The following is a 16,482-nucleotide window of genomic DNA, read 5'->3' as shown; positions in this document are numbered from 1 at the left end:
CAGCTCGTATCGTTGCAACGAAGTGCGCTGAGGTGCACGACACAGCTATATGCACAAGCACGATGGACAGACAAACATACCAGGGAAGCCGGCCCGACAAAATGAAGGCTACGAACGATTGATTATGGACAACACATTTTATAAGTCTCTGTTGTAATATGTCTATGAAACGGGCCCGCGCATGCTTGCATTTAGTTTCCTGCTGACAAAAGAGCATAAAAATAAATAAAGAAAAGAACGTTATGCTGGAGAAGAAATAAGAGGCGAAGCAGAAGTAGTTCTTCACCAATGATGCACACAACAGCAGGTAGACATAGCGAGGCGAGTCGCTAGAAGATCATGGTCCATGCTTTAGTTTTAGGCTCATTTTCTTGCACGCCTGTACACGGGCCCGGCCGGACCTGAAAGCCTACACCCAGTCAGTTCCGACTACCCGCTATAGGGATCATTCGTCTTTCCTTTGCGCTGGCACCGGGTGGTCATGGAGCAAATTACTGTCATATCTGGTGGCAGGGCCAGACATCAAGCCTGACATAGACGTAACGTATTGCCCAGATCGTTCAGCCGCCGCTGCGAATGCTTACTGCACCTGGCACTGTGAGAAACTCTGCGGGGCTTGCGTCGCGTAAGATTGGGCGCGCTGTACTCCTCTAGATTGTTCCAAATTAAACTGGAGTTGGTTCTTACAATAAAACACTGCACGGACAATCTGACGAGAGAGAGAGAGCGAGATACATTTATTTCATTCCGGCCCCCTGTCCGGAGCTTTTGGGCGTTAGGGTGGTGATGGTGAGGAATCCGCGTTGCGTTGTGTTGTTGCATCCTTCGTCCTGCCCGATAGTGTTGTTCTGACTTTCCAACACCTCCCACCTTAGCGCGGGACTCCGAAAATTTTCCAGCTTCTCTGTTCAATCCAGTCACTCGAATCCGCCTTTTACACGAGCTTGGAAGGCAACACTGCCGCATACGAGAGAGCCAATATCTGCCGTCGCGGGATGATGCGGTGGTGGGCATTCTGTACCGCGGAGGCAGCCCGCCGTCGCCGAAGAAGCACGCTCACAGACCGGACCATTTCTCAACGGCATGAGAAGGCTTCGAGCCCCGTTCGCGTGACAGTGCGTGGCTCTCGATAATGATGTCATTCCCCCGGGCAGCGACCGCTACGGCGGAGCCCAGTGCGGGCCAGGATAGCCAGGGGACGCGCCCATCACCACCGCGCCACCACCGCCGTGCTGGTGGTGCGATAGCGTGCGTGGACAGCGGTCGCTTGCCTGACATGTAGCAGCCATTGCCTGCTGAACACTACGATTCGACAGCTTTTGCGTCACTGTCCATGCGTTTGTTTTCTTTCTTAGGATTTGATCTCCGACGCTTTGTGGTAATTTATTAATGTAAAGGAAAAAAGCTGTTGTGTTTTCTCTTGAATGATGTCACTCTATTTTCTTGTTGCATATTTTTTTTCTGTGGTTATCAGGCGCTGCGTCAAAGACGGATGTCGTTGTGGTAGACAGATAGAACTGAATCAACAAATCGCCGCCCTCGTCACTGTTGGTGCCGTGGTAGTTGTCTATGCGATGCTGTTAAGACGAGAAACCGAAGAAGCAAATGACAACCTGAAAGGAGAATGCTGTCTGTCAAGGACTATATGCACTGCAACCAGGTGTTGTTGTTTTGAAGCTGTTTGTATAGTTACACCAGTTGCCTCGTTGTCGTTGTAAGAATCGTGCGTTCTTGTTGGTAATTTGTAATTAGTTGATAAGGTAACAAATGACACTCCTTTTATGATTTGGCACGTTACCTATTGGATGCCTTAGAAGTGCGAACGTCTTCCTTTCTCGTTAGCCTGGCTATGCAACGACGTCTTTTTTCTAAAGTTGCCCTTGTGATTCCTATCGTCTGTGCTTCTGTTGCTGTCCTGTTCTTTTTGTTTTAACACTTCATTCCTTTCTTATTTTGTAAGACGCTAATTTACCTTTTCACTACAAATATTCAGCTTCGACTTTACTGACACACTTAGGTAAAAAAAGAAATTATTAAATTTAGCGGGCGCTTTCTTTCTGGCATCCGTGAAAGCGGACAAATTTTTATTCGCTACAGCATCATCTAAGTATCACCTTTGCGAGGTAAATGCAAGTTAAGGCAGCAGTAACAGCATTAACAAATTACCATAATTTGACATGTGCTCTCTGTTGCGTAGGGAACATCGGCAGGACCTTGTGCTTTCAAGCACTTTTCTTAAAAGAAGTTTATTGAACAACGCAGCTGCTACTGGGGCTAGGTATCCGCTCTAAAGCACCACTCCTAATGTCTACAAAAATTGCTTCTAAGAAACATCGCAGCTAGCGGAATAATATGTAGACGTTGGGTATGTTAAAGGCAGCGTGTGACCCAAGCAAGACGTGCGTGGCTTTATTACGCCAGTTGTGAAAAATTACAAGAATGTTTTTAATTGCGCTTTCGAACTCTATATGGGGTAATCCCCCTATACGAGTCGTTTCAGAAATACGAGGCATATCAAAATTAAAATTGGCAGGAAGAACATGCTTTGTTCTATTCTGTTTCAAATAGGTTGGCGTAGAGAGGTTAAGGTCGGCAATACCACAGCTACTCTGTCTCTCTCTGTTATGCAGCAAGAGATAATATATATATATATATATATATATATATATATATATATATATATATATATATATATATATATATATATATATATATATATATATATATATATATATATATATATATATATACCTTAAAGTAAGTAAGCGAGTGAATGAAAACAAAATGTAACTTCAACGAACATGTTAGAGACATTTAATGTTCGAGATTCTTCTTGGATACCGTAAAAATTGTCAAAATACTTGTCACAATCCAAAACGCTTGCGTTTGCGAACTTTGAAGATGATGGAAGTTTGTAGAAATAAAATGTGCAATAAAAGAATCGAGCTGAATAAATTTCTAAGCTGTAAGTTAATTGGCGGCTCCAACGAAAATTTCATAACTGCCATTCGAAACGGTTTCAAGCCATGAATTAAAATTTTAGATTTTTTTGTTAGAAGTAATAATTTGGTGTGGTGGTGGTGGTCGGGGGGAGGGGAGGTGACGGTTATACGTAAGCAGTCACGTGTTCGCCGGGCGCAACACTTGTTGCTTTGCACGGCTTGCAGTGACAGTGACTAGGCTGCGCCAGCAGTGCGCAAATAATTACAAGGAACCAGAAACACCTCTTTTCCGAGGAACACACACGCACGCACACACAAAGACACACGCACGGACACACACAGCAGAAAAAGCACTACTGAGTTCTTGAGAGGAGCTCACGATCACGCACACGCATGTACACACGCACATCAGTGTGCGCTCACTGACTAATCACTCATTAGAAACTCACTCACTCACTCACTCACTCACTCACTCACTCACTCACTCACTCACTCACTCACTCACTCACTCACTCACTCACTCACTCACTCACTCACTCACTCACTCACTCACTCACTCACTCACTCACTCACTCACTCACTCACTCACTCACTCACTCACTCAGGAAAGCTTACCTTTTGTCCTGGCTACTTCGACGTAAAAAAATTTTGCTCTTAGGTATGATACACGTACAATGATAAGAAATGGCAGCCTCAACCATTTGATGCTTACCCATGTGTGGCGCCCCCAATAAAAACAAACTTTCGCTCAATCGAAACAAATTAAGATATTTTTTATTCTCATTCACATTCATACATTTGATGACTTCTGTGGCCATATGAGAACTGCATTATGATCGCAGCAATACTCTTACCGGTGTTGGTCGGAAAAATTGTTTATTTTCAAAAGGAACAGAATAAGATAAAATAAAGACAGTCTATACTGCTGGTGTCATATGCACAGAACGCGTTGTAAATCGTGTTTCACAGAAAGCAAGCGCAAATAATCATTGTGCGAAAATGGTATTTGCACAAAAATAGAAAGAGAGAAACGTACCGCAATGTTATATAGTTGACCGAGCAGCCATGTGTGACAGCATGCCACTTTCTCTTTCCAAATGCCAGCAATGCGAGAAGTTGCTTACAACTGTTTTTATTACATGAGGAAATAATTCATAGCTGGTTGATCCAATCAGAAACAACTGCTGCATCTGATAGCGAAGCGTAAATCGGAGGGGTCACGCTCATGGGGGAAAATAATGTAGGAAGCCCTGCCACGTCACTACTTTCTTAATATGTATGTATGTATGTATGTATGTATGTATGTATGTATGTATGTATGTATGTATGTATGTATGTATGTATGTATGTATGTATGTATGTATGTATGTATGTATGTATGTATGTACCTATGTATGTATGTATGTATGTATGTATGTATGTATGTATGTATGTTTGTATGTATGTATGTATGTATGTATGTATGTATGTATGTATGTATGTATGTGTGTATGTATGTATGTATGTATGTACCTATGTATGTATGTATGTATGTATGTGTTCCTACATAATATAATACCATGTATTATAGGGCTATAATTCCCTTATTTTACCCAACATGATACATGATATCGTTCCATAACTCTTTTACGGCACCTAGCATTTATTCGACAAGGTAAATAGGGGCCGTATTTTGTAAGGATTCTTTTCCTTCTAATAAATTATTTTTACCCTTCGCAGCGAGTTGTCAATACCGGCGATAACGAAGGCGTGACGTCATGCTAGACGATGACGAGGGACCCCAAATAACGGAATTTGAAAAGAAAATTTACCTTAACGGCCCTAGGGTTCCGTGACTTTAACAACGATTAGGGTTTATTTAAGCTCGAAATATCCCGACAGTCGTACAAGGAGGGGCAAGAGCTATGGAGCATTTAATGGACTCTAACGAGCAATATTTACCATTCGTGACGTCACTATACTCGTGGATGAGCGAAAGTGTATTTACAGGTGTGCGTGTATATACAGACGCCACTGTAAGGTGGTTTTAATCTGGCACTCGGACATGACATACTAATGTGTGTAGCTTATCAGATAAATGCGTGCGCAAGTGCGAACCGTTTAAAACATGACCACGTGCAGGATACTTCTACACATCTTTTGGATCCGCGAAAAAGCATCAAAGCATCATCAATTGATAACGTCACACTGTTCAACCCACAGGAGGAAGTCGCCACTCCCAAATTAGCACCTGCTACTTAAGGCTTGCTTGACAGGTCGATTGTCTGACTAGTGACGAGTCTGCTAAGTTAGACGCTGGCCCATCCATTTTGATTTTCTGCACTTGATTAGCGACGTTACGTTTATTCTTAACTTTTATTTTCTTAATTTGCAGTGTGCTTTGTGAAGTAAGTTTCGACAGGCCCCGTTCTTATCACTCGGCCGACCTACATTTTGTAATGTAGATCTCGAATTCTAGTTCGTTATAGCGCTATTTTTTTTAAAGAAGTTGAACTAAGTACAGTGGAAACTCGTTGATACAATCTTCACGGGAACCGGGAAATAAAACGTGTCATCCGAAAATTGTATTACCCAAAGAAAGGACAACAAGGTACGAAAATATGCGTACTGGGGGACAAACCCACTAGAAAAGGTTCGTGTGGCGTCAAGTGATGCTCTTCCGCACAACAAGTTATGCGGAACAGCATTACACGACGCCACACGAACCTCAGCTAATGCACTTTTATTAACCAACGTTGAAATTTGCGCTGAACTTCCTTATTTTCAGCGTCCGCAAGGAAGTTCTTTCAAAGAAAAAAAATTTCAGGACACCTCAGCACTTCTTATGAGTTGTGAATGCGAAAGCATAAATGTCCAATTGAACACTACCGAGCGAGGTATGTATTCCTCAGGCCAAGCGAGGGTACCGAGACGCTTGGCGCGTTTTGATTTGGCCTAACCCATGCACAGTTAGAACGGAGGCGAGAATTTCCGCGGTCTAGGAACGCAGGGATAACACAGGCTTCCGAGAACGAGAGCGGGGGTGATGTGGCTTCGCGGCGAGGCCCTCTCCCCTCACGCAACACCTGGCGCATTACTGCGGCAGCAGGTGTTCCCTTCCGCCCGCTCTGCTCTGCACTCGTACCGTGGAGTCGCAGCCAATCGCAAATCCGTCGAGGCGTGCTCGTGAGGTGGTGTCGCAGCCAATGGGAATTTAGGGGCAGTTTCGCGGTTACAGACACCGGACACCTGATTTCTCGCTCAATGAGCAACTTGACGCTTTCACACCACAAGAAGCTCACTCAACTGAGTGAGCCGTCTGTTCACTTGTCTGTACACTCGTCTGCACACTCGTCTGCGCATTCGTCTGCCCACTCGTCTGCTCACTCAATTGAGCAGCGGTGCACCACTGGTCGGTGTAGCCGCACTGCCGCAGCAGCGTTTTAGCGCCGTCGGCGTGCTGCGTCCGTTTTTCTTCCAGTGTGGCTGCGGTTAACGCGTTGATCGTCGATCGTTGGAATGTTATTTAAGCTGGCACAATGGAACACAAAGATATGAATTTAAAAATACCAGTAAAGGTCCACTTCTGCAGTCGCATTATCCAATTTCAGGTAAAAAGGCGATAGTAATAACCGGATGAAAATACATTGCTCCTACCAGTAAGTTGACCCGGAAAAAAAAAAAACACCCAGAAGAAACGTATTATGCAGAATCGTATAAACGAGATTCCACTGTATTTCGGGCTTGTCTGTTTGTAGCTACAAATATTGGAATGTTGATAGCAGAACTGAACCGAATCAGTGAATCATCGTATCACCCGTAATGCTCGCGACCTTCAACGACATTGAATATCAACTGAAAACTGAAAAAATCAATGGCGAAGAACTCCAATTCCATTTAATAATATACTATCGATAACGCCTGTGTTATCGCCCTAGTCGGATTGCTTTATGCATTTGGTAGACCTGGCGTTGCTGAAACACCAGCTGTGTGCTCTTCAAAAATCTGTACCTTTTTTTTTTTAATTATTCAAGATAGCCGCTCTCAACAAAAATTCACTTAGAAATGTCATTTTGATACAGGCTGCTTGAGGTTTCATAAGAGCAGAGATTGGTCAGGCCGAGATAACCATCATAATTTATTCGCATGTATACAATATGCTGAGGGACTTGTAAGCAAGGTAGGAATTGTTTCATTCTTAGCGATTGTTGATCTACATCAACGTTGTTCCTAAGATCATCGTTATGTTTGCTATTAATTGCACTGCTATGTTGCGCCCCCGTCATGCGCGGCTCATAATAGACACCTTTGAAACACTTATTTGTAAATATTCGAATGTGAAGAATCCATGAATACTATACGCACACACAGCCAATAGATGGACGAGTAGAATCGCTTGTTCGCATGTCCCTCTGAGATATGTATTTGTGCACCATTTTTATTCTTCTTCAGTTATGTTACACACTAATTCAACAGGCTGCGATATGGCGGCATTTAAAAGCCCACAAATGACTGTTCATAGCTTTCTATGTATGAAAGTTCTTTCGAGCAGCTTAGGGTGCTCGTTTACTAGTTACTGCTATAGGGGCGCAATGCTTCCCTGTAAACGTTGTATGCGAGTGCGATTATAAATACGTGAGCCAAGCAGGTGCGAATAGCAGCAAGCACCACTATACTGCAAGTAAAAAAAATATTTGAGGGGCTAATTGAAGCAGGAATGCGCATTTCGCGTCCTTGGACACAAATATAACGAAAATAAGCACACGAAAATGCACCGCGCACCCAACGGCGCATACGCGCCTTGTTCTTAGACTTTCTTTTAAAATCTCCAAGATCAGTTGTTGCGAAATTGTGAACTGGTTACACAAACAGCGTGAAGTTTTGCCCCTAATAGCTTCTCATGACACGCAGACATACTTCTTCACCGGAAGTTTTTCAAAGAAAGGAGGTTGGTCTCTGTACCCTAATATTTAGAACACTCAAATAAGGAACACACAGGCGAGTAATCCCACCTCTTAGACATGCAAAGTTCATCTGCTGACTGAATCCTACGCCAAAAGAACCGCAGCTTACGTTTTTCATTACTTTTGTGTTCATTCATACAATAAATTAAATTTCTTTCATTTGAACCCTACTGATAAATTTCGCCACATGCCACCTGTATATGTTGCACTCTCATAGTTGTACGGTGACCATTCGGCGTCAACGGTATTGGCTGATTCACACAGAAAGGGTAAAGATAAACCAGGCGGTTTTTCTAACTTCCTTTAATAATAGTATAGTAAGGAGACACCTTGGAAACACTCTTATTTACATGATTAAACAGGGGCTGGGGTGAAACTCACAACGCTTTTACAAGCAGTTCTAGTGTAAGAATTGTTGCAAATATGAGCCCTCCGTTTCTTACCAGTGTAGCGAATTGTTCCTCACAAGCTTCCAAAAGAGAAAACACGTAAAAGAACTCGAATAAAAGGACTTGTCTGCTATAGTCAAACAATGGTATCTGAAACTGTGAGACACCACACTATCAATCGCGCACGAACGAGCGTCATATATATATCTGTCTATTCAAGTCAACGACACCGTCTTCTATACTTCAGTACATTGGTAATGTACAATCTTCGTAAGCCTATGCGACAACGTTGTTCATACGTAAGTGTTTTCACTCAACGCCATCACTTCACCTTGTTTACACACACGTATACACACATACACACACACGCAAACATGAGCGGTATAACAACCGCATAGCATATCCTCTCTTTGTCAACAATCTGAGTAAGGACGTGAATGAAAGGCACTGAATTATGTACATCATTGCTCAGTCCCAAAAGAACAGCACAAATGAAGTCGGCAGGTGAAGAAAGAAAAAAAAAAGGGTAGGGCGCTGATACTTGATCATCGCAGACGACAACCAAACTGAGTCAAATGGTGTTACGGGAGACGCGCGAACGACACCGCTGAATTCCCAATCACGATCGATCCACGCTGCTCATCGAACAACACACATGATGACGAACGCGATCGCTGAGCCTCGCAGGAGGATGGAGAGGGACACTGGCCGCGATGAAGTGTTCGAGCCAGCAACTGCAAAAGTAAGCAGGGAGAAAAACCTAATTTGCAGAGATAAAAAAGAAAGAAAGATATTCACAGAAAGACTGCGACTTGAAATCGTCATCGGCGATCCAAAGAAGGCATACGTCTGGAGACGACGTCTGGCCAATATAAGGTTGGAACAGCTAAATACGATGACACAGTAAACAGTTTAGCAGGCTTACGAAAGAACTTATACCAGTGTGAGCTGAACGGCAATTGGAACAATGACGTTTTAAATATATACATTACACATTTTGCCGGCACTCAAAGAAATTTTCTGGGTAAAAAGGGCTTGTCTTAAGGCTGTCACTTTCAACAAGTTAAGAAACACATTTGTGATGTTCGAATTTGAACTTTTTTAACGCACTTACTTCGCTTCATAGTGTTCTTGTACGTTTAATTGTTTTGTTCTATTTCAATATGCACAGCTGCGCCTGTTATACAACGGCCACTTCTGTTTGTCCTGTGTGTACTCAAGGAAGGCAGCGTCCCTTTCCCAGCTTTCTACCTGGCCCTCCTCGCAACATATTTGTTGCAATTAAATATTGACATGACTGATTGATTGATTAATTAACTTCGCCAGGACCCCTTGTTGAAACGTTGGTTCCATCCTGAGACATTCTTTGTCCGGCCACTGTTAATTTAAGAATAGCAGTTTATGACCATTTACGATCACTACGAATGCTAGCAGACAAATATTTCGCAGGACAGTAAGCCTCGAGTTATAAAACGACAAAAAAGGTGTTTGCAAGTGGCACCTCTGTCGAAAGTGTCCAAGGGCACGATGCGGTGTCATTCGTATCTCTATTACTTGTATTCGTCCCGAGTTTATCATCTAGTTTATCTGCATCAGTGCCGTCTGTCATGCCGTGGCCCTTCGCTCGCGAATACGCAGCAGCAACGCCAGATAAGTTTTTTCGATAACTGTTGGCTGGTAGTATTCTACTGTCTTCCCTAGATCAACAAGTCATTTATTTATATATTTATTTATACATACTGCAGTTCATACAGACCAAGCATGTGGGCTAACATTATTAACTAACATATGGCTAATGATAGGAGAACTAAACTTGTCGCTTGAGTAAGTTTATTTCTCTGACGTATTTGTAGCTGCCTTACTTGTATAAAAAAGAAACAAAACAAAGAGAAAGCATATTTCGCTAAGTTCTCTTTTCTACAGAAGAGTGAGAAAAAAAGATACCGAATGAGGGAGTTGGGCTCATTAACGTATACTGGTGAGGTCTGCCTGGCGGCACGGCTAGCGTGCTACTCCAGGTGAATACGACGTTAATTAAAGTTTGAAGCATCGTATGTAGGCTATGGGAGCAATCGCCTGTGGCGCGGCCCCACTTACCGGCGCCGTAGTGTCCCGGGACGTGGAGCCCCGACGACCGATGGCTGCTGCCCAGCACAAACTCCTTCTCGGAGTACGCGTCGCCGGGCGACGAGGACGACGTGGACGGCGGGCCCCTCCCGCCGTTCTGAAGCGTGGCCGTGCACTTGATGCGCATCTCGTCGTGCAAGAAGTGGCTCGGCCTCACCGTGAACCGGAGGCCCAGCGACGTCACCTGGCGGCCGGAGTCGTGCCGTTGCATCGGGTAGTGGACCAGGTACCGATTCGACACCTGCGTGTAACAGCGGTCGGGTTTCCGGCTGTTATTGCAGCTACGCCTCAGAACTGCCTAATAGCCGTGGACAGCTATCGCTTCTGAACATTTCCCTGCACAACTATCTCGGAGGCCGTCTTTATGGACATCTTACTGCTACGGCAGTTGTGAGCTAGCGTTCAATGCTGTCTTTTTTTTTTTGCGTCATGTCTGTTCGTCTGTGGGGGATGAGCTAGCAGCCATGCCGGCAAATCTCCTTGGTAACAGCTCGAAGTTGTAGAGGTATTCAAGAGCTGCGCAGAAGGATGCGCAGAAAGCGAACGGCTGGGAAGAGGCCGTGGTGTAGTAAGCCGCAGTTTTCAGGAGCGAAGTGTGTCGTGAGGGAGGGGCACGGATAATATACATGGTTGCCCAGTGTTACTGTTCTATATGCAGACAGCTGCAAAACATCTCGAGGGAGTTTAAACGACATTTAGAAGAGATTGCATAGCGAAGTGCAGGGTTTGCTTCTTGGTGCTGTCTCAGTAAAGGAGTCCAAAGACCGGAGAAAATCAGCGCAGCCTGGGTGCTTTTCGTCGACCTACAATGTCTGCACCAAGGCCTGTTGAATGCCTTGAAATAAGAGTTTTTAGCTGTGAAATACTTGTTTACTTGAAATACTTGGGACGTGTAATGGGTGTCGCGATTCGGATTTGATGCTGTTTTCAACTTCTTCCCAATTTTTAGTCACGTGGAAATAGGTGTTTGGGTTTGCGCACGCTAACATGTTCCCTTTCGTTGGCATTCCTATGTTTCGCACAGTATACACTTTCCTCGGAAGAGAGATGCATAAAATGCACATTCCTCCGTTGCCAGTTAACCCTCCGCCACACTGCTTACTGTAGACGTGATCATAATCCTAAGAGTGGAGCTGACACAAGTGCAGTGACTTGCCTCTTTATCGTTGAGGTGCCACTGCAGGTCGACGGGACGCCCGTAACGCGAATAACTGCACGTGACGTTCACAAGGTCACCCACGTGGTAGCTCGCCTGCCCACCTGTTATAGAAGGCTTGTCGTCGTCTGTGCCTGCAGGAAAACAGAGCAGTGACGATGTAGTATGCTTAACGTAGGGTGCGAGACCTTTCGGAAATAATTATGAGGCTCTCAAGTTGATGTATTTTTAGGTAGCTAGAAAGTAACTGTTTCCGAATGATGCGTGGTCTTGTTTTAACAATGCTAGAAGCACTGGCTTTGTATGGCATGCAATTACAGGTTCTACGCACTTTAACTCGTAGAAAGAGAAATCAAGTACTGGTTATTACTGTGACGAGTAGAAGGTGTACACAGTTACAATATATAGCGCTTTCTTAGTCTCTGAAACCAGTGGTTTATGTCAAGGGGCCCACCTAAGATGAACAAGCCTCATATATTATTCTGGGCAGGCACATTTCCCTTTCTCATTACGCCATTGTCAAAAACTGCTGAGAGCACACGCAAATTCGCTTACTTTAGTTGTATCGCTGCCATGAGCCTGGGAACGTCTTTTTTTTTTGTTCTTTTAATGCGACCCAAATGTTTGTCACAACAAGTTGCCGCCCGTGCACCTGTGTTTTTGGCGTCTTGAGCTGCGACGATCTCCTCGCTGGACAGCGAGTAGGCCTCGGACACTGTTGCCGTGCACTTGAGCTTCATAATGCCGTAGCTGAAGTGGCGTGGCTCGGCCGTAAAGGTGATTCCCAGCGAAGAGTGGTACAGCTGCTCCCGGTCACGGAAGATGGGATACATCTTCTCGTATTGCGGGGGAACCTGTGTCGTTCGAAACACCCGTGAAGGTTTGGGACCTCCGCGGAAAACAAGCCGCGGGAAGTTTCTTCTTCACGTGTTTCACAAGAATTACCTGATTTGTAAGAAAGCATGCAACCGATTGTGCTCCGTGACTAAGCGTATCTATTAGGCTCGGTTGAATGAAAGCATATTGCGCAGAAATTTGACGCCATATTTAAAGATCGGGCTACGATTGCACGTCTCCTGAGAGAACGTTTAGCTCGGGAGCTCCCATCTAAATACCCGATAACGGAGAAATCTATTTTCTCGGCAACAACTGCACCGATTTTTATTAGGATGGTTGTATTTTGAACACAAGATGTTAATGTCTAACGGCTGTATAAAAGGAATATTTTTTCAGGCGTCATTGTTCAACAAGAATTGCGAGAAGTAAAAAAACAAAAAAACAACAACTCAGCTTTCAAGTTTACAACGCTGTACCTAAGCAGCATAAACGATATTACAAATCTGTAAACTTCATCTGACAATATATTCAAAGCGAGCAAAATTATTGTATTATATATACACCACGTCGAAATATACTGCAAATTTGCACGTAGGGCTTTTGCAAAGCCCTCGTAGACGTTGTAACAACTTTACGTAAGCAGTCGATTCGTTTATAAAATTTTCTGCTTTCGGTGTGCAGTTTGCTGAACGCAGTTTGCTGAACGCAGTTTGCTGAACCTGCGACATCTATTCTTGGTGCAGAGTAACAGATTTGCAAACTCTATGCTTCAATTTTTTGTGAAACCTACCAATTTCTAGGAACTTCCGTAAAAAATATCCTGGTCCTAAATTAAAATTTGCCTTCCTTGATTCACTAGAATTTAACGTTCTCCCTCATATGCAACAAATGTCATTCAAATCACTCAGACGGTGTCTCAGAAAAGCACTTTTGTGTTTAACATGTATTTGAATAGATAAATGAGAGTTGGCACTTAGCTAAACCTACCTCTTAATGACGTGCTACATGCGTACCGGGCAGCATCAAAGTCGTATCTCTAAATATGATTGGCAAGAATATATAGCACTTTCAATATTATACACTCTATTGCAAAATTTGCACGCGTTGGCCAACCTTGGTACGTATATTGAATTATTCTCACAGAGAAGATGGTTAATAAGGAGTCCGTGGCATAACGGTTAAAGCGATAAAAAATTTAAACATTACGTTGTATATAGAACCTTCTAGGTAGATATGAACTATGCTCTTGTGCGTTCAAGTGAAGCAGATAGGTAACGGTAACTAACACAAGTGATTAAAACATTCGTGGAGAATGCAATTAGCGTTCCTAGTAGCCAGGAAATTACAGCAGGCGAAATGTTTTGAAGGAAGCTATGATTTGTCCTGTATGAAAATTTGACACGAACCATTGCTAAGGCGTGAGGAGCTATCACTTGATGTTCTCCTAACGACAATTTACCATTAATAAAACAGACACTACTATATTAAGCCCTTTATTATGTCCTTTATGGTGCCCCATATTGTGCTCTATACTTGAGTAGTCGAGAAATCAAAATGAGAGATAGTTCGGGGAATAGGCGGGAACTGTTCGTAACGCGAGTGCCATGCTGACCTCTTCACCATTAATGTACCACGTGAGCACCGCCGGTGGCTTTGTTGCCCCCGCGTGGCAAGTCACGTTGACCAAGTCCCCAACCCTGTAGTGAGGCTTTGTGCCGCGGATCTCGGGGCCTTTCTTGGGTAGCACTGCAACAAGAAAAAAAAGAAGTTAACAGAAAGGGCAATTCGTGTCAACACCTACATCCTTAAAAAAACACTTCTTAATTTTAATGATGCGTAATCGTTCGTACATTAAAAACGAAAGAGAAAGAAACATTTTCTCATAAGTGATCGACGTAGGTAGGACTTAAGGTAAGTGCAACGCATTCGCTTAAATAATCGAGAGCGTGGATTGCTATATAGTTACACACATTTGTGCAGCTCGATTAAACACTAGATGAGTCAGCAAGAGAGAGAGAAGGACCTATAATGACGAACTGGAAAAAAAAAAAAAATTTATTGCTTCCAATTTTAGTGGCGTTGGATAATGATGGACAACTCAATCAACTATTTCTCATTCGAAGGCGGCGATGTCTTTCCTCCACAGTCTATTATCTTCCGTCTCCAAACAGTCGAGCCGCACAACACTTCTGTGGGTGGGGTCCGTTTCTGTAATCAAGCAGAACACTTTCGGACTGCCTACAAGTGAGCTGGCAGATGAACGGCTGCCAGCTGGGACTCTCTTCTACCGTCTTGGTGCTTTCCTCTTCCGAGGTTTGGCTCCGAGATTCTTCTCTCTTCATGCTGTCCATGTACTTCGTTTACCAATGCTTTTCTCTTTTCCCTATCGGACAAATCGTGCGAAAAAAATGCAGCTGTGGGAACACGGTTCTCTCCTCTAGCCGCTAAATGACGGCACCTTTGGGCAAAAGAACCGCAGCGTACACAGCACTGAAAGGAGCCCAATGATTGCGTTTGCGATTCCATTCCCTTCATATTCTTCTTGATTTCCCATGACTGCGTCCTTCTTGCCTTCCTGGAGCGACTGATTTAGCTGACGAGAGATGCATAGAGTGACGGTTATTTGCATACAAGCGCCGTACAGGAGGGACGGATTCCGTCTGCGTTTATCTAGTTCCACACAAACACGCACGTAGTATGCACATGCGTGCAAATGCACGCAACACACAAAGAAATTAGCGCTTCAAAAGGGTGCATATAGTATGAAGAGAAAAACAAATGTTTGACTAGAACTTCGCTTGTTGCTCACCAGGTCGGAACCAGTAAACACCGCGAGAACAATTGCAGTACATGTCATACAAATTGTGAATTTGTACGAAATTAGAACGAATTATGAAGGTCGCTGCAGCAAACCATTAATGCATCATCATTTAAAAAAAGTTGCGTAGAAAGCACAATGACAGAAACAAAGAAGCAAAGAAGGCGACAGAGCAGGCGTCATTCTCATCCTTTTTTAGGCCAGTTTCATATTTTCAACAACATGGAATATACGAAGCACCAAGCAATTGACCCTATGTAATAAATCGCTAATGCGTCAGTTTCCCTACATCACCTCTGGGAAAGCGGGGCCTTCATTAAGAGCTGAATGTGTTGCTCACTAGATGGTTAGATTGTTTAACTTCTCGTCAATTTCAAGTAACGATGCGATTCTTGCATCGTAAAACAATCGTAAGCAGCTACGTAGCTGCAGCGTTACGTCAATAGTATTCTGTGCGAACTTACCAGTACCAGGCAATGTTTATCTGCTTCAAATATGACAGCGTTCCGGGGAGCATAATTTCAGTTTTGTTCGCAATTTTCCCTAGAAATGTGGCCCTGTCGTCACTTAACGAAAGCAATAGAAATCCACTTGGAACCATTCCGCGTGACAGAGGAACCTCTTCGTCAGCTTCAGGAGAGCGTGGAGCACGTGATGAACATGTCGTCTTATTGCTAAGCAGTCTAACCAAAGTGCACATTCGCACACGAAGCACATTTTTTTTTCTTTTTTGCCCCACCGCGATGAATCATCGGAGTGCCCGCTTCCGATCACGCAGATTTAGAGGTCCGTTTGGCTCGTATATGTGTGGCGACCACGCGACATGGCGTGCTCTTTCGGCAGTGATGGCGGCGTCGAGGTTTCCGCTTTCTCACGTCCGCATATATGTGTACCGCCGAAGCACCACAACGAAGCCGACAGTATTGGGCCTGTTCCTTCAGCCGTGGGGGCCGACCGCGTACGATTTTTCTATAAGTCAACTTAATACCTGTTCTTCGTTTTACTTCTCGAACTTTAAAGTCAATTCAGATGATACGTTTTGCCTGCTGCGATCAATTCTCGACCAACCTTCCGTAGTGGGCAAACGCCATGGTTTGAGGCCATCATAAACGTTATCAAAGCACAGGCACATCCACGGGCATTCACTGAGGTGTTTCTAAGTTACCGCCAGAGGGCTTACCGGTGAGTATGGTGGCGTGACATTGATTCTTCGCAGCTGCGGTTGAAATATCGCAGGACTATCGCGAGCCAATCCTTGAAATAAATGCTT

At 44.0% G+C, this 16,482-nt stretch overlaps 1 protein-coding gene across 1 annotated transcript in view; it reads right to left on the bottom strand.

Moving 5' to 3' along the window:
* Positions 1-5,108: 5,108 nt before the first annotated feature.
* The window catches only part of LOC126531247 (uncharacterized), a 114,292-nt gene continuing 102,918 nt past the window's right edge, over positions 5,109-16,482 (bottom strand). The window contains exons 4-8 of the mRNA XM_050178697.3: positions 14,007-14,140; positions 12,210-12,411; positions 11,558-11,691; positions 10,372-10,642; positions 5,109-9,008 (exon numbers count right to left, since the gene is read on the bottom strand). Coding sequence (XP_050034654.1) covers positions 8,914-9,008; positions 10,372-10,642; positions 11,558-11,691; positions 12,210-12,411; positions 14,007-14,140 — 836 coding nt within the window. The 3' untranslated portion in view covers positions 5,109-8,913. The remainder of the gene's footprint in view (positions 9,009-10,371; positions 10,643-11,557; positions 11,692-12,209; positions 12,412-14,006; positions 14,141-16,482) is intronic.

Source organism: Dermacentor andersoni, chromosome 5 (genome assembly GCF_023375885.2).
Source record: "Dermacentor andersoni chromosome 5, qqDerAnde1_hic_scaffold, whole genome shotgun sequence".
Taxonomy (NCBI): domain Eukaryota; kingdom Metazoa; phylum Arthropoda; class Arachnida; order Ixodida; family Ixodidae; genus Dermacentor; species Dermacentor andersoni.
Note: the sequence above shows the minus strand (reverse complement) of the source record. Positions and strands in the feature narration are given on the sequence as shown.